Source organism: Ambystoma mexicanum, chromosome 12 (assembly GCF_040938575.1).
Source record: "Ambystoma mexicanum isolate Mex_15411 chromosome 12, UKY_AmexF1_1, whole genome shotgun sequence".
NCBI classification, from domain to species: domain Eukaryota; kingdom Metazoa; phylum Chordata; class Amphibia; order Caudata; family Ambystomatidae; genus Ambystoma; species Ambystoma mexicanum.
The window spans coordinates 620,329,712-620,354,413 of NC_090936.1; the positions used below are offsets into that span (position 1 = coordinate 620,329,712).

At 45.1% G+C, this 24,702-nt stretch overlaps 1 protein-coding gene across 5 annotated transcripts in view; it reads right to left on the reverse strand.

Moving 5' to 3' along the window:
- The window catches only part of LOC138513915 (protein FAM118A-like), a 487,378-nt gene that overhangs the window by 74,986 nt on the left and 387,690 nt on the right, over positions 1-24,702 (reverse strand). For all 5 annotated transcript variants that reach the window (XM_069629063.1, XM_069629060.1, XM_069629062.1 and 2 more), the window contains one exon: positions 21,854-21,931. In XM_069629063.1, the coding sequence (XP_069485164.1) occupies positions 21,854-21,931 (78 nt within the window). The remainder of the gene's footprint in view (positions 1-21,853; positions 21,932-24,702) is intronic.

Sequence of the window (24,702 nt, forward strand, 5' to 3'; positions counted from 1 at the left end):
CTCCAGATGATCCCACCGGGAGCAAACCTCACATTTGACCATGCCCAAGAGCAAATATCACATTGCCCCTACATAGGGGCACATTTTACAGATGATCTCACCTAAGAACAAGTAGCATAGTGCACATACAACATTTAATGCCAGGGCAGGTATCACAGATAGCCCCCAGATTGTAAAGCTATTAAAGTAGTTGGTGTGATCTTTTATGTCAATGTCCCTTACTTGGTGGATGGATGGGTGCTTGAAGGTATGGAGTGTGCAACAGGGCAGGGCAAGGCGGCAAAAATGCAAACAGGTGTCACTAATAGCTACTTGCCTTCACAGTCTACCTGGGCAAAGCTTCCCTGAAAGTCCTCTGGTTGTTGGGTAAGTCTTAGTCATGTTACCCACTCTCTATTGATCGATTTGGCAATGCTCAGGATTATGCGAGAGAATTGAGGATTGAGGAGAGAGGATTAGGCGTAGGTAAGGCTCAGGATAAGGCAAGATGTGGGAAGAAGCGAGATGATTTCTTTTATTTTATTAATCATATTTGCTGAAGATCACATCTGGCACATCTGGCAATGCAGCACTGAACATACATTAGCTAAAACGACAGAAGGGGACACACGCAGCAAAAGTAAATAAAAACAAATTAAAATGATAATACTAAAATGAAAGCTGTCACTGGATTCAACAAAAAGTCTCAGAGTTTCATAATCCTCAATCTAAAGGTCCCTTCTTGGCTCACATCGTAATTTCCTGTGTCACTCAGTTTTTAGGTGGTTTTAGTGTGCCCTCACTTCTATCTTGGAATCTGGTTCCATTGGTTCTACGACTTTTAACTGTTCTCCATGGATTTACCTCTAAGCTTATCAACTTCTCCTGGTCACCCCTCGAAGTGACTGACTAGTGCATATTAAATTGGAAAAATTGAACTTGATCGCTGCCAGAAAATATTGCTTGACCTAATATCAATTTAAGGATTTATGCTCTTTTTTAAATGAGCATAACTACATACCTCTCCCTGTTCTCTCTTATCAGAGGTTCCTCCTGAACCTTTCACCCTTACTGCTACACTTGCCTGTCCCTAACCCCTCACTTAATACTCACTTGAACCCTAGGCCCCACTATTCCATCTCCCATCCCACCAATCTACCTGCCAATACCTCACCCATGAGCCATAACTGCCCCCCCGCTACTTGCCCGCACCTTACCCCAAAATTAACTGCCTCTCTCTTGATTTTTCCTTGCTTCGACTCAGTTTTGGTGTCTGCAGTTAGAGCCTTATCTTGCACACACCACAAGGTTGTGCAAACATTGCGTGTCCTCAATGTTTTGGGATGGCATAGGACAAAGCAGGTGTGTGTTGCTGGATTCCATGAGCAAGGTTTTACATCCCCTTGAAAGGAAAGAGGCATCTTCTCGCTGACTGAGGCAAGCCCTTTCCCACAGACTAGAGGACGATGGGGGAAGCCAGGCAATCCTGTCCATGATGCCGGCAAGCCCAGCATCACCTAGAGGCTGACGAAATCCGGCCCCCATATCTAACCCACTCTCATCCCATGTGCTAGGAAGGGGACTTCAACTCAAAGCATAGCCATGAAAAATAGGGCTCAATCCTGTGCAAACATATTTTGAAACAATTACGTCTGAAACCTGTGACCCAGTATAGTCACCACTTTGAAATTTCCATTGTGAATTCAGCATTTTGACCCACCATTTAGAAAAAGAGTACTGGCAAAACAAATAGATGTGTTAGTCGGTTGCGGAATAAAAAGGGAAAAAAAGGGTAGAAAAAAGAAGAGGTTGTTGCAGATGGGGGACAAGGAGGAGATGTGTCGATGGGGTGGGGAGGAGGGCATTTAAAAGACTAGGCAGAAAAAGGTAGTCTAAAAAAATGAAGAGCAAATACAGCCCATCTAATTAAAAGGGCAATTTCGCAGGCCATTTCAGATCTGAGGGGCTGCAGCAGAAAACGTATACAATGAAAAAGAAATATTCTTAAACCAGGTGATTTCCTACTGTAACACAGCCACATTTCTGGTGACTCAAGATATGTAGATCATCAGCGTCATATAATGGCTGCTGCAGGGTGTGAGAGCTTTGCATGTTATTCAGCATAGTTTCAACTCACTTCGAGGATGAATTGGTAGCTAGTGAAAGGTGATATGAATCAGGGCAATATAATCAAATGTCCTAGTTACAGTGATTAGATGTGCTAGATAGTCTAGAATAGCCTTAAGAGAAGCAAGAGCAAAAGTCTGAAAACTGCACAATACAGTACACTCGACATCCAATATGGGGTGAGCCAGGTGTGAGGGATCAGAAATGAGAGGCAGACGCAAAGTTGTAGTATTCTAATTATCAAACATTTTATTTAACAGAAATGGGTTGGAAAAATGCCTCTCTAGCCCTATCCTAAGGAAGGAAGTTCCCTTCTAAGAAACTATAAATAAGAATCAGTCTGTGTCAAGTGGTTAGTAACTTAGAGACCGTTCTTGAGTCCAAAACAATCTAAGCTGACTCTCACTCTACAAGCAAACAACTAAGGATGCAAGGAAATGTCTCTGACTTATGTTTAGTGAAAACTGTTTATAATCAAAACATAAAGATACATTCAAAAAGTGCTTCCCATGAAGAAATCCTTGGATCCAGAGGATGGTTCCCTTCCCCAGGATTTCTACGTAGGAAGGCAAAAGTGTCTCTTTTAAACAACAAATTATTTGTATCACAAGAGTGTCTCTTTATCCAACAATTCCTTGAGGGTTTTACACTGGATTCCGAAAATTCTTCTTCACACAGTATTTTTTAGAACATCCACAATGCCCTTGAGGCAAAAGTGTTTCTCTTCAACAACAATTTCTTTGTATTGGATACCAGAACTTATTTCATGCACTTTCCAGATTTCCTGGTATACTTCCATGCCAGGTATTTGTATAGCACTGTTACACTTCTCTTTACAATTCTGGTGGATTCCCTGGTAAACCTCCCTACCAGGTCTCATCCCCAAATGTTTGGATTCTTTATACAGTTTCAAATGTCATGGGGGGTTTTCAGATTCCCTAGCATACTCCCCTGCCATGTAGCCTGCCCCAAATGTTAAGGTTCTTTATATGGTTTCAAATGCCTGGTGTATTTGACTGCCATGACCTCTCTTTGTTGTCTTCTTAGATCCCCTGGTATACTCCCCTGCCAGGTATCTTGCCACAATGTTAGTCTTTTCACAACTTCAGTTGATTGCCTGGTATAGTCCCCTGCCAGGAATCCTTCTCTGGGATATTATAGATCCACTGGTATACTCCCTTGCCAGGTATCTTGCCACAATGTTAGTCTTTTCACAACTTCAGTGGATTGCCTGGTATAGTCCCCTGCCAGGAATCCTTCTCTGGGATATTATAGATCCACTGGTATACTCCCTTGCCAGGTATCTTTCCCGAACTGTTAGCTGCCTGATGCTTCCTCTCAAGGACTTCTTTATAGGTTGCACTGTTGCTTTCATTATATGACATCATCATCTACTTCGTTTTGCCCAATAACAATATAAACTAAACTAAAAGTGGAGCAATGCTTCTGTGCTTAGTACAAAGTTGAAAGTTGGTTTGCAAATTGGGTGTTTGGCATATTTTTCAAAAGCATTAATAAAAGGTCAAGGATACTGTTTTAAGGTTTTCATTTGTGCTGTTTAATCCTTCAGCGAATTGGTTTTGAATTGTGTTGTGATGTTTCAAATATGCTATAGCATGTTCATAGCAAAATAGATATTCAGACATAATGTTCAGTTCTTCAATGTTGAACCACAGTGTTCACTTTCTCTGATATTCAAATAGTACCGTGCTTCAATTTTGCCAATTCCTCTTCCTCAGATATTCACCATATGATACAATTCCTCAGTGTTCAACCAAAGTATTATATTCCTCCAAAGTATTCAATTCCTCTCTTTCAAATTAGCTATTAGTGTTCATAGCAAAATAGTTATTGAAACATAATTCTCAGTTCTTCTCAATCATAATTTTCAGTTCTTCAATGCTAAACCATAGTGTTCAATTTCTCTGGTATTCAAGCAAATATTACAGTGCTTCAAAATTGGTCAATTCCTCTCCCTCACATATTCAACATATGATTGGTTTCCTCAGTGTTTAACCAAAGTATTGTAGACCTCCAAAAAATTCAAGAATTCCATTCCTCGATACATGTGTTTCACCACATTATTTACGTGGCTCATCAGGAGGGGGAAATTGATAATCTTATATCTAATTATGTTCAAAGCATCTCAAAGTTCTGATCTAAAAGAAAAAGAAAAGTTATCATGAGGAAGAATTATTAAATCTGCTGTTAAAAGTAAATTAAGCTAGAATGGCTGCTTCAACTCAACTTTAGATTAATTATTGTCTACTCACCTTTAATGTCCCTCATGTTATCACTTGCTTGATTGGGAAATGTATAGTTGTGGTGTTTGATAGCCCTGTATGCAATGATAAGTGTATCAAATAATGATTGTATGTTATAAAGGTAAAAGAAAAGCAAAACAGATTTTGCAAAAATAGTTGCATTAAAGATGTAGAGCAAAATTGATAAGCTAAATTACCTGTAAAATGCTGGACTGAATAAGGTAATTCAGTGGGATCCCAGAACACCAAATCTGTGTGGATTTGGCGTTCTAAAATGGCCACTAGTATTGAATCTCATGTGATGTCATTGCGTGCACGTTCAAGCATGATGAAGTCACTGTGCTTGTGCGTGCAGCAGCCCTTTTGGTTGCTGCAAGGAGGCTTATATAAACGTGGTGTATAACACATTTCTTGTTAAGAAGTGCATCGATTACCAATGATTTGTGGTAAACTTCATCAGCCAATGCTCAATTCAGGGAAATGCGGGGCCATATTTAAGTTACCTCCTAATTCCAATCTAACTAGAAGAGCATCAGATATATTTAGCCATTACAATAGCAGCTTGCTTGTCGTCATGTACATATTAACATTTCTACATCAGTGATACAGTTGATCATGCATTGATTGTCCTTATTAAAGGATAAATGCTAGAATGATCACAGAAGAGAAGAGAAAAAAAATAATTTATACATAGAATAATGAAAATTGTTTACAAAATAGATAATATATTTATCAATAAAAGAATGTCTTGTTTACAGCATTGTGATTTTTGTAAGTCCCTTTGATGGGTTTATCAAAGGTAAGTATACAATTCATTGTTCTGGTTTAGGCTAGAGAAACATGTATCCATAATATTAATGCATGTTGATTATCTTTGACACAATAACAGTTCTCTAGTACCACCCCTAGGTGACATGACTGTTCTTTCTAGTCCTACACATTTGATGAGCTCCAGTTTACCATTGGGGTGTTCCGACTTGAAATGGACTGCTAGTGGGTATCGGGTGTCTTTATTGTGAATATGAATGCTCCAAAATGTTCCATTATATATATTTTTAAGTTTTGTATAGTGCTCCCAATATACCATGTATTGCATAGGCATTGAATTCCATAGATGACATATTTGGTATTGCAGTTGATGAACTGGTATATTCCTTTTTCCATTTGGAAGGTCTATTGTAATTTTGCCATTCATCATTTGGGGGCACATTTTGCAGTTTCCACACTTATAAGTTTCCAAACTTATATTTGCCAAGTACTGTGGGAAGTTCCACATACATTCCCAAGTACCGGGTTCATTCTGCCCAATGTATTTACTCAGGGTAACTCTTGCTTCATCTCTCCCCCACATTGACATCTCATACATGTATATTTGTTCTGGTTTCGTTGCTGCACTTCATCTTGTCTGTATTCAAATCTTCTTCCTTTAAAAAAATGATCTAACATTAGGTTTTGTCTGTGTTTAAATCACCTTTGAGAATTGTCCCAAATATCAATCTTACATAGTTCATTCACTTTTTTGGTTGTTTGTCTCATGGCCATAAGCCCCAGAACACAAAAACCACACCATCTAGTGATGGGGGCAATGGGTCACTTGACTCACTTATGTCCCTTTGGGACCTATAAACGCAGGGGCCCTGGCTGGCCTCAGTCCTGGCGCCTTTGGCGCCAGGCTCATATAGAGATGTGAGCAGGAACACTTTATTTCAGTGCAAGAGTGCTATTACTTTATTTCAGTGCAGGAGTTCTTTTATTTTACAAGAACTTTCCAGGCGCTGAAAGCCTTTATTCCAGAGAACATCCTCATGTGCTGACTCATCGGGTGTGGCTCCCTAGGCCTGGTCTTCATGTGCTGACTCATTGGGTGTGGCAGGCAGGCTGAACCTGGTGGGCGTGGCTTCAGAAGCTCAGCTATATAAGCTGCTCCATCCTTAAGGCCGGTGCTTCGCGTTACTGTGCACTCACGTACAACATGATGCTCACCGCCGCTTGGACCAGTTTACTTACCTTTGAAACCAGGCATTCTCCTGCATACTCACCTCCAGGAAACTGGTGCTTCATCGCTTCATCTGCAGACTCATCTCCTGACATCCAGTGATCTTGATCCCGACGCTGCAGCACCGCACTCCGCATCCACGAACTCGGACCCTGTGAAGAAGAAGAAAGACAAGGTTAGAACATCCATCCTAGGGCCCCACCGCATTTGAACCCTGTGTGCGCCCTAGTTAACAATTTACCAGCTACTGTACCGCTGCAGCTTCGTTCCTCATTCCCTCCGGCTGTCGCCTCAAGCTCCGCAGCTTCTGCCGGGCTGGCAACATCACCTGCAAGGGAAGAAAGCAAAAGAGCAAACATCAAAAGTGGAACGGACAGCAATACAAGACAACAAACTTTACAAGACAACAAAAACAGACGAGGAAAGACAAAGCCAAACAGGAACACTTACCTGAAGTATAGAGGCTTAGTCGCAGCAGGACTGGACTACCACATGCAAGGGACCAGTGAAGGAACTCGGTCCAGATCATACAAGCCTCCCTGCCAGAAGCAGCAGGAAGGAGTGCTTGCCAAAACTAATCAACAGGTGAGCTTTCCAGGGACAACGCATCCCACGGGCAAAGTTCCCTCTAATTTTCTTGGGCGGTGTGCGCCAAAGAATAGTTGTGTGCGGGCTGTTTATCAGTCATGTGTGCAATTGAGTGATGCGCTGCCAGACCGGGGGTGGTCGGCGGCGACGCGGCCCCCACCAGTGAGCAAGGCTTAGTGATCAGATTCCACAGTGTGCAAGTGAGGAATGCGAATTTGCGGCACAACAAGCTCTACTTCAAGGGACATTTGGGTGCTCTATTCTCCTCCCAAGACTTTAGCTCATCTCAAATTGTGTCCTTTTACATCTGTAAACATTAGCAAGATCTTTCGTTTTATGATGGGTTGGTACAAGAACAGAGGGGTTCTTGTAGTTGAACACAGATTCTGCCTCACAAATTGATATTAGCACAGCATTAGCTTCTCCATTCTAAGTTCACTAAATGTATGGAATATAAAGGTTCTATTGGTTTAATGAAATAAACAGTACATGAACATGATTAATGACAAAGACGACTTAATAGAATGGGGGTATGAATGGACATTGGACTATGACAGTTAAATAAAAAGCACTGAATCATGTAATCATGCAATCTCAGATTGTCCTGGAAGTTAACCCATGTTTCGAAGGGGGGGGCACTCAGGGGTGGCAGTGGTCTGCCCTCGGGGTAGCGTACCAGTGAAGGGCTAGTAAGACTTATATTTACAACAAAAGGGGTACTGGTAACGCAGGGGACGGCCCCTAAAACCTCATAGGGAGTTAAGTCCTGTATGGGTCCTATTCCCGAAATAACCTCATTGGTTATGTAGAACACTACACCCATTTGTATATTTCAAAGTCATAACCTCACATAACAATTGAGTTTTGTGTAAGATAAAAAACATATTTAATACAAGATATTTATACATACAATTAAGTCAAACATGTAATACACATACATAACAATAAGTGAAATCATTGAAATCATTTATTAACTGGTTGAAGCCATATACTACATATGTATATAACAATAGGTGAAATCATTGAAGCCCTGTATTAACTGTCAAATCAACACTTTTAACCAAACAAGGCCAAAGGGCAAAATACAGGAGAAAAAAGAAAAAAGAAAAGGGAAGATGCCGGACGTTAACCCGACAGTCTCAGAAAGTCTGCCAAGAAAAGGGTGACTATAAGACTACTATTACAGCATCATAAGAGGACTGCAACCACATCAGAAGTCCAGCAAGAGGCAACACTCTAAGAAGGAAGGGTTTAGTATATTATGTTTACTATTTTATTCAACATGAACAATACATATAAAGATGAAGGAAGTGGGGGATCGGATTCATGGGGGTCACTGGGAATGGTACAGTGCACTAGCAGCCAGGTAGCACATAACAAAATAAATTGTTTTACAATCAGTTAAGAAAATACATTAAACTATTATATAAATAATACAGAAAACAAACATTTCTCATCAGATAGGAAAACAAGACAGAGAGCAGGACAATTTAAAATAATTATTTTTTTATACAAATCATTTCTATCGCTGCTGCCACTTTGGTGATGACATCATGGGCTGTAGCTAGGTGGCGCATTGTACAAGTAGGCAGGTTGAGATTCAACCCTCCCCTCCCTCACCCCCTGAAATGTTGGGTTATGTTGATGGCATTACCTGCCTGACATACACTACAGACCCTTCGGCAGGCAGGGCACAGACGAAAAACGGTGGTCGCTGCAGCTGCACAGTTAACAAAGGCTCTGCAATTACTAATGTAAAGGGTTTCATTGTTAGCAACTCCATTCATATGCATACATTTTTAGGCAATTGATGGGGTTAGTACTTGCATGTCAGACTCGGGGCAGAGAGTGATTAGAAGGGCACTAAGGGGCAGGCGACAGCTCATTCGCACAGCACTCCTTAGCTGTGTGGTTTCAGATGTGAAGGAGAGAGTTAACTGCTAGTAACATTGAAGCTGCACTAGAATAGTCTCATTAGAATTTGTGAAGAAGTTAGAGGACCCCACACAAGTAAGTTTGCTCTGACCCCACAATCTATGAAGTTGGCACCTCTCCCACATTTAAAGGGTTAGACCTCCTCCCCCCAACATTTTGACTTAGGTGCACCCCTACCTCCTTGTAGATCGCTATATGCAATAACAGCAGCTCCAGATCAATATTGTCAATTAACTGTGAATGCAAGGAGACGTCCAAGGCCAAATGATAATATGTTATTGTATAGCACTTACACTTAAGCTCTTTTTTATAGAACAAATATGCATACAATATCACCCAACTTTTGTGGGTACTCATTTATCAACCTCAGAAGGATGAAAGGCTGAGGTGGCCTTATTGGGATTCGAACCTGCAGATCACACACACATTGCAGCATCGAGCGCTCAACCCACTGAGTTATCATACCGACTATAGTAAAATTAGCAATTAGTGGACTGGATACTATTAAACTGGTAACTGAGATTTAACAGCAGACCAGTTAAGTTAATCTGGGCTTAGTGCGCTTTACAAATGTCACAATAAATAAATAAACCCTGTAATGGACGCTAGGTTGCAACATCTGTGAAGTAAATTTGAAGGTATAATGAAGGAAAGGAGGTGCTCATCTAATGCTGTTTCACACAGGTCAATCAATAGCATACAGCACACTTTGCACTGAAGCATGGTTATGTTTACTGCACTAATGTGCGCCATTCAGTAAGGCAATGTTGCACACCCTCAGTGAAATTCACAGAACATATAGCACAAGTGCAGATTCTATCTGCTAATGTGCAAGCAAACAAATTGCAAAAGTCTAATTCACAAACTGCAGCTGTAGTTGTGCCTGCGTACATGCACAACCACAGGTGTGTGCATGTGAATCGTCTGCCACAGTGTCAATGCATTCTGCAGCAGTTGAAACCCAGAGGACAGGGATTCCCTCTGGGGTTTCACTCTGGTACAATGGAAATATTCTTTGCTCCCAAGTGGGTGTCGTGGACCCGTGGCAATAAATATGTAGGTGTAGGCCGGAGTACATACCACTTACAGTGCAGCCGATGTCCTGACTCCTGCCCCCCTTACCCCTCCCACAAGGGATTGGATTTCCTGAGCACAGGTCTGTGCACAACTGCACACCACAGTGATGTGCACCCAGGGAAGGAATCAGGCTCTCCATAAGGTCACCCACTGCCGCCCGGGACTCGGGAGCCTTTTATTGTTCAAAAATAAAAAATAACAGAAGGGGGAGATTGCCTTTAGAACCTGCGCCACTGCGCCAGCCTGATAAACAATCCCTTGAACAATCGCTTGTCTGGCGGTGCTTTTTCACCAACTTTGTGTCATGATAAAAATCCTTTCACCTATATCAATTTGGAGCCCTTAACGTGACAGACACAATTGCATGCTAATGAATTGCACGGTTAACAAAAAGGCATGGTCTACGTGTTAAGCGACTGCTCAGCCTGAGATCTGAAAGCTACTGGTCAATATTTGGGAGGCACTTTCGAGCCTTCAATCACATCCTGCCCCTTTCTTCAAGTGACAAGATATGATAGCTTGTCAATTTCACACACATCTCCCACCATTGTAGAGGTTGCTTTCTCTTTCGTAGGCAGCAGCCTCACACGCTGTGATCTTCGACCTTTCACGTGGCTCATGCAAAACGCAGGCTATAGAAAACTAATGTACCAAAGAGGACGGCAGCGTGTTTGGAACTTCGGGATGCATTGCTCATGAAGTCAATATGCCATTAGCTTGAGCTCGCTCCGAGGCGCAGATGCCATCATGCCAGGGGCGCATTTGTGTCCCATCACCAGGAACCTCAGCATCTGCACCCACTCTGTGCCTGTGCTGTTGTGCGCAAATGAACCAACGTTATTATTTTAGACAGTTCGCTGTCAACTGTCTAAAATAATGTTGTGGTTCAAACTTCCAAATCCAAACTTAGGCTGCCCGCTGCGCCGCCTATGTAACTCTTTTTACCTATCTTAGGCTAGGTGGCATGTGGTGGTGCACATATGGGGCTCTCAGCTCTCTTCACGGGGGTGGGGTGATGGCCGGGGGGTCACACAAGCTGCAGCAAGTGGTGTGGCATCATCCATCATGGCAGCTCGAGTTCCTCAGCTGTCTGCATGCAGGCACGGGGCCTCTCGCACTTGCTACTGGCAGTGCCTACTGCGCAAGGCAAGGAGAGATCCAGAAGCAGGGCACGTGGGTTTGTGACAGGGCGGTGGCTAGGCTCCCTGCGCAAGCGCAGAGTGCAGCCCTGAGCCAAGGACAGTCAGTAGCACGAGTAGCAGCCCAGGAGGCCGCAGGAAATTTTGTGTCACCCACGGTGTGTTACTAGTAATCACAAACATTACTGCTGCCTCCTGGCCTGCATCTAGGCTGTGCCGCCAACCGCCAGTATTTACATTTGTTTGCTAGCCTTAAATGATGTTATTAAAAAAAAAAATAATAATAGAATTTTGCAGCAAAATGATGATTGGAGCAAGTGTGCGCAAAAATAAGCACTATGTGCCGCTCACAATCAAAAGGTGCGCGGCTGCACAGGAGTGCACCTTACAGGGAACATTGCCCACGGGTACCACGGTTTGGGAGAAGAGGTCTGGAAGGGGATCAGACGCACAAGCTGGCATACTCACTCCCCCTATTCTCCACACAGGAGCAGTCCTGAGCAGCATCACCCATTACCACCAGTCACCACATAAGCGCAGAGGGCGAAGTCGGACCGGGTCGACCTCACCCCCGGGAGGGCTGCAAATGTGACTCAACGCCTCCACAGAGACCAGGTGAGCTGAACAGAACGCAAAGCCTCTTCGAATCTCTGCCTGGGCGTTATGGAAACTTCTGAAACGGACCAGTTGGCCCAATTACTTGGAGAGTTACAGGCTGAAGTTCATGACTCAAGACAGGAAACCAATGCCCTAAGGAGGGATCTAATTGTGAACCGGGAGCGGGCAGATGAGCTAGCAAGGGAAATGCTCCAGGCACAGGCAGGCCAGGTCCCACTGCCGGGATATGCCCCTCCTGCCACGCCTCCACAGCCCACGCCAGTACAGGTGGTTCTTCCAGGGGGGTTCCCCTGGCCCAACCAGAACGCTTCACAGGCAATCCCAATAAGTACGCTATCTTTATGAATCAATGTTGCCTACATTTCTTGTGCAGACCTGGGGCATTCCCCAACGATCAAGTGAGAGTGGCATTTGTACTCTCATATTTGGGAGGTAATGCAGCGGACTGGTCAATACCCTTGGTAAAACAGAATGATCCTTTGCTTCGAGACTTCAGAGGTTTCCAGCGTGAAATGGAGAAACTATTTGCATTGCATACTAAAGGGCGGGCTCTGGGCAATGAACTGTTATTACTACGTCAGGGTAATCAACACCTACTTACATAAATATCGCTTCCTTCAATCGTCTGATAGCACAAACCAACTGGCCAGAGGAAAAAAGAACAACGCTCTTTTACCGAGGCTTGCGAGGGGAACTTAAGGACGTATTAGCCCAAGTAGTAAATTCCCTAGAAAGATGTGCTGAATACATCGACCTGACAGTGCAGCTCGATCACAGATTGCAGGACCGGAAGATGGATCGGGCCAAGGCCGAGGGGCAGTTGGTCTACGTGCGACCCTATGAGAATCAAACCAAATCACATGATCAGTCCGAGCCAATGCAAATCAGAGGCTTGCAGAGCCCACTCGCCAATGCAGAAAGGGAGAAAAGGAGACAGCAGCAGCTTTGTTTGTACTGTGGTAAGGCAGGTCACTATCTCAGAGAAAGCTCGGTGAAACCATCCAGGAAAGCACTTGGAGCAACTGACAAGGGTGAAGAAGAAGAACAGGACTCGGGAAACTCCAACGCCCGGCAAGCGTAGGGGTCCACTTGTCAAGCAGTGAAAAGGAACCTATACAGACCTCAAATCTAGTCATCCCTGTGCTCCTGATAAACCACAATCAACGGTTGAAAATACATGCCTTGGAGGCATACATTGACAGTGGGGCTGTGGGAAATTACATGGACCAAGATCTGGCTACCCGGAGAGGCCTTCCTCTCCGACAGAAGCAGGTTTCGGAAAATGTCACAGCAGTTGATGGATCTAAGCTATCATCTGGCCCAGTCATGCATTACACCAAGAAGGTCGCGCTTCTGTGTCAAGGCGGCCACCAAGAGGCCATCACCTTCGATCTCATTGGCACTCCTCAGTTCCAGATGATATTGGGAATGCCCTGGCTGGAGACCCACAATCCCAGGATTGACTGGCGTAAACGAGTTTTGACCTTTCCCCAAGACTGTGCCGATACCTGTTATAGCAAGGGATTCTCATTAAAAGGTCTTACCAACCCAGGTTTGTTGAAGAAAGAAACCATACTGGGCCTCACCAGTTCACTACCACCTGAATACGTGGATTACCAAGATGTCTTTCAAAAAGAGCAAGGAAAAACCCTACCTCCGCACAGACCGTATGACTGCCAAATTGATCTGGTACCTGGAGCTCAAGTTCCCTGCAGCCAGATTTACTACCTAACAGAACAGGAAAACCAGCATCTAAAAACCTACCTCGATCAGTATCTGGCCAATGGCTTCATTCGTCCATCCAAGTCCCCTGCATCCTCGCCCCTCTTTTTTGTGCCTAAAAAGGAGGGAGACCTGAGAACTTGCATTGACTACAGAGCACTTAACCAGATCACTGTAAAAACCGGTACCCGTTACCGCTTATCACCGAGCTCCTGGATCAAGTCAAAAACGCTCAGATATATACTAAACTAGACTTACGAGGGGCCTACCATCTAGTAAGAGTCAAAAAAGGAAACGACTGGAAGATGGCCTTTCGCACGAAATATGGCCTTTATGAATATCAGGTTATGCCCTTTGGATTATGTAATGCCCCGGCGGCGTTCCAATTTTTCATGAATGACATGCTCCGCGAACTGTTGGACGTCTGCGCTCTTGTCTATATTGATGACATTCTTCTCTATTCGACCACCAAGGAGTACCATGTCAACCATGTCAACCATGTCCGGGCAGTTTTGGAGAAACTGCGGCAACACCGCCTATATGCCAAATTGGAGAAATGCTTCTTTCATGTGACAGAGGTAGAATTCCTCAGCTTTATTCTCACACCAAGGGGCGTACTCCTGGATATGCACAAGGTAGACGCTATCCTTAACTGGCCCTCACTGACATCCATAAAGGGAGTACAGAGTGTACTCAGGTTCGCCAACTTTTATTGCTGGTTCCCCGAGATCTTCCACCCAATCACCTCTTTACTACGGAAAAATAAACAATTTAATTGGTCCGCAGAGGCAGACAAAGCCTTCCAGGAACTAAAACAAGCATTTACCACAGCACCAATTCTACAGCATCCTTGACCAGAACTACCATACGTGGTCGAAACTGATGCTTCCAACATAGCAATGGGAGCAGTCCTGTCACAACGAGACCCGAAACAGGTCAGTTGCATCCCGTGGCATTCTGGTCTCGCAAGTTTTCAGCCCCTGAATTGAATTATGCAATCACTGATAAAGAACTGCTAGCAATTAAGGCAGCGTACAAAGCCTGGAGACATTGGGCCTTATTACGAGTTTGGAGGTAGCCATGCCCTTAACAAACTCGGGTCCGGCTCCCGCGAAAGAGGAATAACCGTGCCATTCTGACCATGGCATGCCCAGTAATTTCCCTTTCGCAGGACCCAGAGCTGTACATCCCCAATCGCATTTGAGCCCCCGTAGGGCTCAATGGGAATTGGGAGGATGGTAGCAGCTGTACCGTTCATAATGGTACCATTGCTACCATCCTGTTCTGCTTGCGGGTGCTGCTCTGCACGCCTGGTCTGACCAGGCATGCAGAGCGGCACCCATGAGCAGAACTCGTAATGTGGCGGCCCGGTATGAACGGTGCCGGTGCCTTACCGGCACCGTTCATACCGTGGCTGCCACTATTGTAATGAGGCCCATTATATTCTTGGAGCTAGACATACAGTCACTGTCGTCACGAATCATCGCAATCTACAATATCTGAATACCGCTAAAGTGCAATCATCACGCCAACTCTGCTGGGCTCTCTTCTTTGCGGAATACGACTTTGTCATCACCTATAGACCTGGAGTACGCAATGGAAAAGTGGACGCCCTGTCTCGCATGAGTGAGGGAGAAGAAGCATTCACTACAGCAGACCCCGTGGCCATCATCCCTGAAGGACGAATCAAGTCATGATTGCCGCAACCACCACTCTAGACAACTTAAAATCTGACCTGCAACACTTGATGAGCCCACCAGCGCAACAGGAATGGCTAGGGAAGGGAGACCAGTATACGATCGTGGACAACCTATCATACTACCAAGGATGAATTTACATAAGAAATTACAGAATCAAACCATCGCAAACTATCACGATTCATTAGTAGAATGGCATCCGGGAATAGCCAAAATCCAGCTAAAATAAAGAAAAATTACTGGTGGCCAACTTGGCGAAAGGACATTGTCCAGTTCATCGCAACCTGTGGCACCTGTGCACAACACCAGTCCCAAAAACAAAGTCCTGCAAGTCTGCTACATCCTTTAGAAGTACCCCCAGTACCTTGGCATATGCTATCAACGGATTTTATTACAGACCTTCCCTCCTGTAACGGATACAATACCATCTTATTCGTCGTAGATCAGTTTTCCAACATGGCCCACTTTATTCCCCTGAAAGGTCGCCCCCAACTGCTTCTACTCTGGCTACTGTGTTTTTGGAACAGATTGTCCGGCTACACGGGTTCCCATCAATATTGATATCAGACCGAGGACCTCAGTTTGTCTCTGCATTCTCGAAAAGGTGTTGTAAAATTGCCAAAATCGACCTCCGGTTATCTACAAGCCATCAACCCCAAACCGACGGCCAGAACGAACAGACTAACCAGACCCTCAAGCAATACATAAGGTGTATGCTGCAACAAACCAAGGATACCTGGAAGGACATACTTTGGTTAGCAGAATATGCATATAACAACTCCATTCACACCAGTACGGGACAAAGCCCATTCTACATAGTGTACGGTCGTCATCCACAGACATCCGTTTTCAACCGACTCGAATCATTAGAAATGCCCGCTGTAACGACCTTACACAAAACCATCACCCAGGTTTTTAAGGAAGCAGCAGAGCATCTTGCCAGAGCCAAAGAGAAACAGAAGCAGTTTGCGGATTTACACCGAAGGGAAGCTCCCAACTACCAAGTCGGAGACAAGGTTTGGTTGGCATCCAAAAACATCCCCCTGAAAGGACCATGGGCGTTCCGTCCCAGATACCTGGGACCCTACACTATCAAGGCTGTGATCAACCCTGCAGCCATGAAATTAGAATTACCGGCCCACATGCGGATCCACCTGGTGTTTCACGTCTCCCTCCTAAAACCATTGAGACCAGGTACGCGGATCGATAATCCACTGGATCCCGAAATAGTTGAAGGAGAACCAAAATACAAAGATAAAAGGATCCTAGACTCTAAGATGGTCCAGTCCAATTTATACTACCTTATAGACTGGACAGGTTATGGACCCCAAGATCAGACCTGCGAACCCAGTGAGCATGTCCACGCTCCACGATTAATCAGGTAGTTCCACCGCAATAACCCCACTAAACCAGGGCCAGGTTTTACGCTCACCTGGTATCCCCTCCCTTGGGGTTATTGCTCACCTTAGGTTTTTGTGCGTTGAACTCTCTGTCCTGCGTCTCTGTGCAGGGGCGTGTGGATGGTGCGGGCGTTACGTGGACCCAGTTGCTTCACTGGTCCGTATGCCCTTATGTCGGGTCCAGACCGGCTGTGACTTCGACTCGGCTTGCTGTCTTCCAGGTGAGTTATAATGTATTTTCTGTCTTTATTCTATCTCTTTTTTTCCCTCCGTTTTCTCTGTCTTCTCAGCGTCTTGCTCCACTACGCTGTTCCCTAACAGTGTCTCTTTTTGTTTTCACAGGGATGGTTGCGATCTCAGAGTTGCAGCGCTGATGACGAAGGCCACGGTGAGTTATTGATGCGCGGAGTGCTTCGCTGTTTATTGGTGTTAATTGCTAACCTGTGTTCTCTTCCCTTCTTTGTACAGGTTGCAGGGATGCTCCGGAGTGACGAGCGATCGAAGCGATCGAAGTGATGCTTGCCCAGGTAAGTGCTTTGTTAATGCTGACATTGTTCCTTCCCCCTTGCAGGTTGCGGTGAAACCCAGAGATGGGCGAGGTAAGAGAAGCGCAGGGTAGTGCCAGCACTCACTGCTTGCCCAGGTAAGAATTGTTATTAATGCTGTCCTTGTTTCTTTACCTTCGCAGGTTGCGGCGCAGGATGGATTCAAGACCAGTTACTTCACAGGTAAGTGTTTTTGCTCGCTAATGCTGTTCTTGTTTTTCCAGGTTATTAATGGAATCCAGATCTAGGGCTTCAGGATCGGGCCGCCGGAAGAAGCAGATGAGCAGGAGCTGGACACGGTGAGCGTTACGCTGCAGGAGTATAGAATAACGCGACACGTGTTCTGCTGTTTGGGTGTGGTTTAAATAGCCCAGGTAAAGTAGTTCAAGGCCAATTAGTTCCAGGTCCAGCCATACCCAAAACACTAGACCGCATGGCTTGGTTCTAAAGAACTGAGCTGTGTAATAGTCCTCCATGTTGGATTAAGGTCCAAAACTGGTATTGCTTTATTCCTGATAGTGAGCCTGGTGCCAAAGGTGCCAGGACTGACTCCATGTACGTTTCTGATGGAGTTTTAAGGCCCTTGGGGCCAGTGTGAAGGGCTTTAGCCCCACTGCTGCCAGGGGGCTGTTATATCTGAGGGGGTCAGGGGTATGGATCGTGACACCAAGGGGGGAACCACCCATGAGAGGGGCCTTGAGGGGGAGTGCTGTCATGGCCACAGGCCCCAGAACACAAAAACCACACCATCTAGTGATGGGGGCAATGGGTCACTTGACTCACTTGTGTCCCTTTGGGACCTATAAACACAGGGGCCCTGGCGCCAGGCCGATATAGAGATGTGAGCAGAAACACTTTATTTCAGTGCAGGAGTGCTTTTAGTTTATTTCAGTGCAGGAGTGCTTTTATTTTACAAGAACTTTCCAGGAGCTGAAAGCCTTTATTCCAGAGAACATCCACATGTGCTGACTCATCGGATGGGGCTCCTTAGGCCTGGTCTTCATCTGCTGACTCATTGGGTGTGGCAGGGTGTGGCAGGCAGGCTGAACCTGGTGGGTGTGGCTTCAGAAGCTCAGCTATATAAGCTGCTCCATCCTTAAGGCCGGTGCTTCGCGTTACTGTGCACTCGCTTGCAACGTGATGCTCACCCCCGCTTGGACCAGTTTACTTACCTTTGAAACCAGGCATTCTCCTGCATACTCACCTCCAGGAAACCGGTGCTTCATCGCTTCATCTGCAGACTCATCTCCTGACATCTTGATCCCGATGCTGCAGCACTGCACTCCGTATCCACGAACTCGGACCCTGTGAAGAAGAAGAAAGACAAGGTTAGAACATCCGTCCTAGGGCCGCGCCGCATTTGAACTCCACGCGCCCCCTAGTTAACAATTTACCAGCTACTGTACGGCTGCAGCTTTGTTACTCATTCCCTCTGGCTGTTGCCTCGAGCTCTGCGGCTTCTGCCGGGCCGGCAACATCACCTGCAAGGGAAGAAAGCAAAAGAGCAAACATCAAAAGTGGAACGGACAGCAATATAAGACAACAAATTTTACAATACAACAAAAACAGACGTGGAAAGACAAAGGCAAACAGGAACACTTACCTGAAGTATAGTGACTTAGTCGCAGCAGGACTGAACTACCACATGCAAGGGACCAGTTGAGGAATTCGGTCCAGATCATACAAGCGCCCCTGCCAGAAGTAGCAGGACGAAGTGCTCGCCAAAACTAATCAACAGGTGAGCTTTCCAGGGACAGCGCATCCCACGGGTACCCCGGTTTGGGAGAAGGGGTCTGGAAGGGGATCAGGTGCACGAGCTGGCATACTCACGCCCCCTATTCTCCACGTAGGAGCAGTCTCCAGCAGCATTACCTATTACCATCAGTCACCATATAAGTGCAGAGGGCGAAGTCGTACCCGAGCGACCTCAACCCCGGGAGGGCTGTAACCGTGCCCCAACGTCTCCGCAGAGACCAGATGAGCGTAACAGTTTGTTGGTAAACCTCAGGTTCCCCAATGCCTTTGTGCCAACTCACCAGTAGTTTGTGTCGTCTCCGACTTAGCGTGAGCCTCTGCCGTGAAGCTTCCTCCCTTGATTGGCTTCTAACACAAGGCAGATGTCTCTTCAGTGTTTCCTGCAGTTCTGCGTCTGCTCGCTGGCTTCCTTCTTTCACCTGGACCGGAGAATGCTGTTTCCTGACAGTACCATACCTCCAGGAGCTCCACTGTGCTTCCCAGTGCTCCCGCGGTCCTTCAGGTATGCCTTCCGCGTCTCTCCTTCCTTCAAGCCATGCCGGGTGCGAGCCGCCGCATGAATGTAATGTGCCCTTCTTCTCTTCCACAGTTGTCTCCCGTACTGCTTTGCTGGGTACTGCGGTTGCCATTGTTAAATATCCCAGGCACTTTAGTTTGAATGAAACAACTAGTCTGCGTGTTACTCTTTGGACTTTTTCTAGTTTGCATCAACTCTTCCCTCCTCTTCTTCGTCTCAGTACTTGAGGCTTTATGGGAGCTGAAGGCCATAGATGTTGTTCAAAAACCGCACATAAAGAAATGTCACAAACAGAAGATGTTTTATGTGTTTTATGAATGTTTGAGGCATACATGGAGGTTTGTTTCGAGTGACATAAAATATGGGTTTCTGATTTTCACAAACAGGGGAAGGTGTGGGGTGACATAAAGCCATCAAGAACTTCAGTATTATAGGGTCTTTATCAGGTAAAAGGGAGGAATACTGTTTCTCATCTAATGGAATCATCCCCTCTCCCTGGTCGTTGTCTCCTTCCATATGATCCCCCTTCATATAACCACCCATAGGGTCAGGATTAGGTAGTGACTGCCATCTCCTGGCCACATGCTAGGAGGTCAGTGACAGGGAATTAGTGATGAGTCCATCGATTCATCACACAGGGTTTGGACAGCAGTTCTGCAGTTCTGAAGTTTCATGGAGTCAGGAATATTTTTTATAAATTGAAGCATGGGCGGCTGGAACTGAGACACCTTCTCCAAATTATCCACGTTCAATTTAAAATGTAATTTCATGTCAATGGTAAAACCCAAAAATTCTGCAGGAGAACCAAGATGAGGAGAACTATCCAAACAAGAAAATGCTGAAAGCCATCATTGGACATTTAAAGAGAAATACCCAGAAAACGGAAAAAGAAATTCTGTTTTTGTGGGATTTAAGTTTAAGATGAATGAAAGACATCCTTTTCTTGGTAGCTCCAAGACAGTCCATCGCGTGCAGGATGTCTGCAAAGTATGACACTAGAAAATATAACTGGTTGTCATTGGCATAGTGATAGATGGAGATGCCCTCTCCACAAACACATTGCCCAGTGGTTCCTTATAGATGTTAAATAGATGGCAAAAGGATGGAATTATGGAGAACCCTTCTGGGTATAATGAGGGTAGGAGGAGACCTGAAAGCACTTCTCCGTACAATTTAGTTTGGGCAGTAAGTAAAGACCAAAACGAATCCAGGACTTTACCTCCAACGCCATGCAGTCTTGCAAGATGTAAATGAGTGCCCTGTGGTTCACAGTGGTTCACAGTACTGAAAACCACTAAGAGATCAAGGTGGACAAGCAAATAGGCACCCCATCATCCAGGAGCCTCATAGCATCGCCCCCCCCCCCACCTGAGGGTTGCAATTTAAGTGCTGCATCAAGCATAACATTCAAGAAGCTTCTCCAAAAAAAGAAGACCCATGATCCGGTCGAGGATTGGTTAAATCGATGGGATACAGACGTTTTTTAAGTCATGGTAAAACCTGCCCAGCACTTCCTTTATCAGGGAATGAAAACGGAAAAAAAAGGAATTAATGAGGGGAAGCAGAAATGAATAGATGACTGGAGGCACATTTTTACCAGATTAGTACACAATTCTGCTTCTGTGATGGGAGTAAACGATGTCCAGAAATAGGCTGCTCTAGGTTGAACAGCAGGGTTGGAAGTCAGGCTATTTGGTGTTTTTTTGTATTGTGTGATTGAATACTTAGCCTTGCTTTTAGAATTTGTATGGCTGCAGCTTTGAGGAAGGTCAGGGTCCTGGCCTCAGTCACGTGACTCTACCGCCTATTGTGGTCCAGAAGTGCACAGGATAGGATTTTTGGAGATGGTTGGAGAGGGAGTTTTAGCCATGGGAAAGGCCTCAGCACTGTGGCCTAATTGCAAAGGGTCTACAAAGCAGGATGCACAGAGCATAGTGATCACCGTGTCTTTCTTTCAGGGTATTTCCTGAGCTACTTTGGTGTTGGGTTAGGAAAACACCCAATGCACCCATAAATGTGTGATGTACCTGAAGCCCATTGATTTACAGTCCCAGGGTTAATCATAAAGATTTCAAGAAAATTGGGATTATTGTAGCTACAGCTCTACGTAGATGCTCCTGGAATGTTGAAGTGAGATGAATGGGATGCAACCAGTTAGGGGGTAGGAGAGATTTACATGTTTTTGTTCTTTATGATATCCAGGTGTTGTGTGATTTGAGCTATACTGGAACTGGAGAACTCCCATATATAGAACATTCTACTGTGAGCCCAAACATTGAATTGATTCTTTTCAGAACCTCATCAGAAAACCACAGCTCACCCCACCTCAATACAAAGGAAATGTATATTGCCGATGTCCAGTGTACCGCGGTAGGTGAAAGAAGCTCTTAGGAGCCTTAAATGACTCTAACATCCTAACTCCCATGCAGTGCAGGAATACATCCACGTTAAATTTTCATACATTTATTAATTGATTTAATTTATTCAGAATTACCTGTCTGTTCGTTATATTTTGGATGGTCACTTTCATGTTTTGTTACTTTACATTTATCAGTTTCTGGTTTGAAAGGTCCTGAAAAGAGAATGAAGATTGTTAGTGCCATCAGCAATACTTGAAAGACATACTACAAAGACATCCAAAGGGACATCACGTCTCAGCAGCCTCCTCCTTCCCACTATGAGTCACCCTAAGGGTCATATTGTGTTGTATTCCATTGATAGATCTGATACCAGAACCATGAAGAACAATGCTTTGTGGTTAGCTGTTCCTAAAGAGCGACCAGCCATTCACCAGTCAGTAGTATTGATCATGTGGGCGAATCTAATAATTGATCTGTAATCCAGACTGGGCTGCTTTGTGCCAATAAGCAAAACATATTTTCCTACATGGATAGGGAATCCTTGAGCATCACCAGATCTGGGATGATTTCAGAGAAGGTAATTTGCTTATTTGTAAAAAAAAAAAAAAAAAAAAGTATGGTGCATCCTTTGAAGTGGATATCGTGCGTTCATTCGTGCATGGTTAATTTATCCACAAAGCTATATTTTCATAGACCACTCGTTATTGGTGTATGTCAGATTTGTATTTATTTCTACCTGTTTTATGCTTTGCAAAGCTGGCAAGCATGTCGAGGCAACAGATGATGTTTCAAGGCAGTGATGTGATCGTATGAGTAAAAGTAGTGCTCACAGTTTGTCAAGGTAGAAGAGAAAGGAGGGAAGAATACAAGTGACCATACACCAGGCATTGATTAATTCACATTAAACATTCATACAATAGTGATAAAGTCTCATTACATGCCCATTTAGAAAGTGTTTTATCCTGACCTGAAAGGCTCCCTCCAGCATAATGCATGTGGTGTAATTGGAAGAGGTTGGAACCCATTGTATTTGATGGTAAATTGAGGCAAGGTCCAAAGTACAGAATACTTTGGCTCATGACACGAAGCTCAGTATCTCCCTTGTATTTGAGAGAGAAAACCTGTCAATCACCCTAACGTGATTTGAATTTCTCAAACTCGCCCACAGCCGAAATTATGCATGTGAGCTTGCATGCAACCGTTAGGGATGAAATCCACTGTGAGGCTTCCATTGGCAGAATTAGCTCTTGGGCTTGCAGTTTCTTCCAATCCTTAGAAAGCTTCTTGTGAAGGCATATGGGAATGCTCCTCGCAGGTGCTGCTACTGGCACTGCATATTTTTTTATTCCTACCTATGTTATGCTTTGCGAAGCTGACCGTTTTTGAGCCAACAAGTGCTTTTTACTATTTTTGATGTAATCCTATGTGTAACAGTAGTGCTCCAAGTTTGTCACCAAAATATTTCTTTGCGAGTATTGTGGAACATGTGTTGTGATGGGGTAGTAGGAAGATAGAAATTTGAAAAGAGGGAAGTGTGATGATTCACAAGGTGTGGTCACTTCACCCCAGGAGTGAGCCCTTTCCCATGAGGCTCGGGAGGAGAGGTTGCTACCCAATAGCCCCCCTAGGGGTGGTTTAATGCAGCAGAACCTCATGGCATGGACTCCCCCTCTGGGGACAAGGACGACCACCTGGGGTGCAGCCCTGACAATGGCATCCCCATACACATTCCCTCATCCTACACTCCACCTCTAAACCTCCTTAGAGAGCAAGCATATGTGCCATTGTCATAGTGATAAACCAGCCAAATAGGAAGAACTAGGACGAGGAAGAACATCAGAAGTATGAAGATTACACCTTCAAGTACTGCCACGAGGTGGCTCACTGGAATCATGAAGAGCACCCCGCAATCATGCACAGCAGTTGTTTACAATAGGCGGAGGCAGGACCTGTCCTACATAAATAAAACTGAAGATGGACTTGAGGTTGCCTTTGAGGAACGAGGAACCCGAGAGATTCGAATCCTGACAGAAGCGGTGGAGCAGAAGATGCCTGCGAGACACTGTGAGAGTCAACTGAAAACTCTGCAGGAGCAGACACCTCTGCCTGACCTGGAAAGAAGAGCAATGGTGTAACCTTGGCCAGGTAGACTGACAGATTCCACAGAGACGCTGTGACAGCAAAGGTGGGAGATCCTTGAGAAGAATAACGTGGAGCCCGTTGGCCGAAGGAGAAGGTGCGTGGAAGCAGCAGAGCAGAACACCCATCCCTGGAAGAACTGGAGCAGTGCTTGACCCTGCGTGAAGGTAAAGGGGGGGACAGGAGGCCGGGTGGGGACACAAAGGAACCATGATTTGGGAAGCATCAGAGGAATGCTTCCTCGTCCCAGTGGTGTACAGGAGACAATTGGACACCAGAGAAGGGTCTGGGACCCAAAACTAGAGCTGGAAAGCATCAGAGAAAATGTGTCTTGTCACAGTGGGAAAGAGAGAACCACTCACCCTCAGAGAAGGGTCTGGGACCCAGACAACATTTGGGACTTTGTTGAGAACAAGTCAAAGTGGCAAAGTGTGCGTGAAGGTGAAAGCATTGACAAAACAATATATCAAGCCTTACCAGGAGAAGGGAGTAATTCTCCTGATACTACATGAGGAGTTCTGATAAAGACGCCAGGGGAAGCGAGTCATTCCCCCTGGTCTTGTGTTGAACTGTGCCAAAGCATACCAAGAGATAGGAGGCAGTCTCTTGGTCTTGAACTAAGACTTGAGCCTGAGATGCTAGGCGAAGGGAGTCATTCCCCCTAACCTTGTGTTAAACTATATCAAAGCATACCAAGAGAAGCAAGGAATTCTCTTGGTCCTGAACTGAGAGTAGAGCTAAAGAAGCCATGGGAAAGGAGTCATTCCCCCTGGTATTGTTGCAAAGTGTTCCAAATCATACCAGGGGAAGGGAGTAATTCCTCCTAGTTCTATTGGAGTATAAG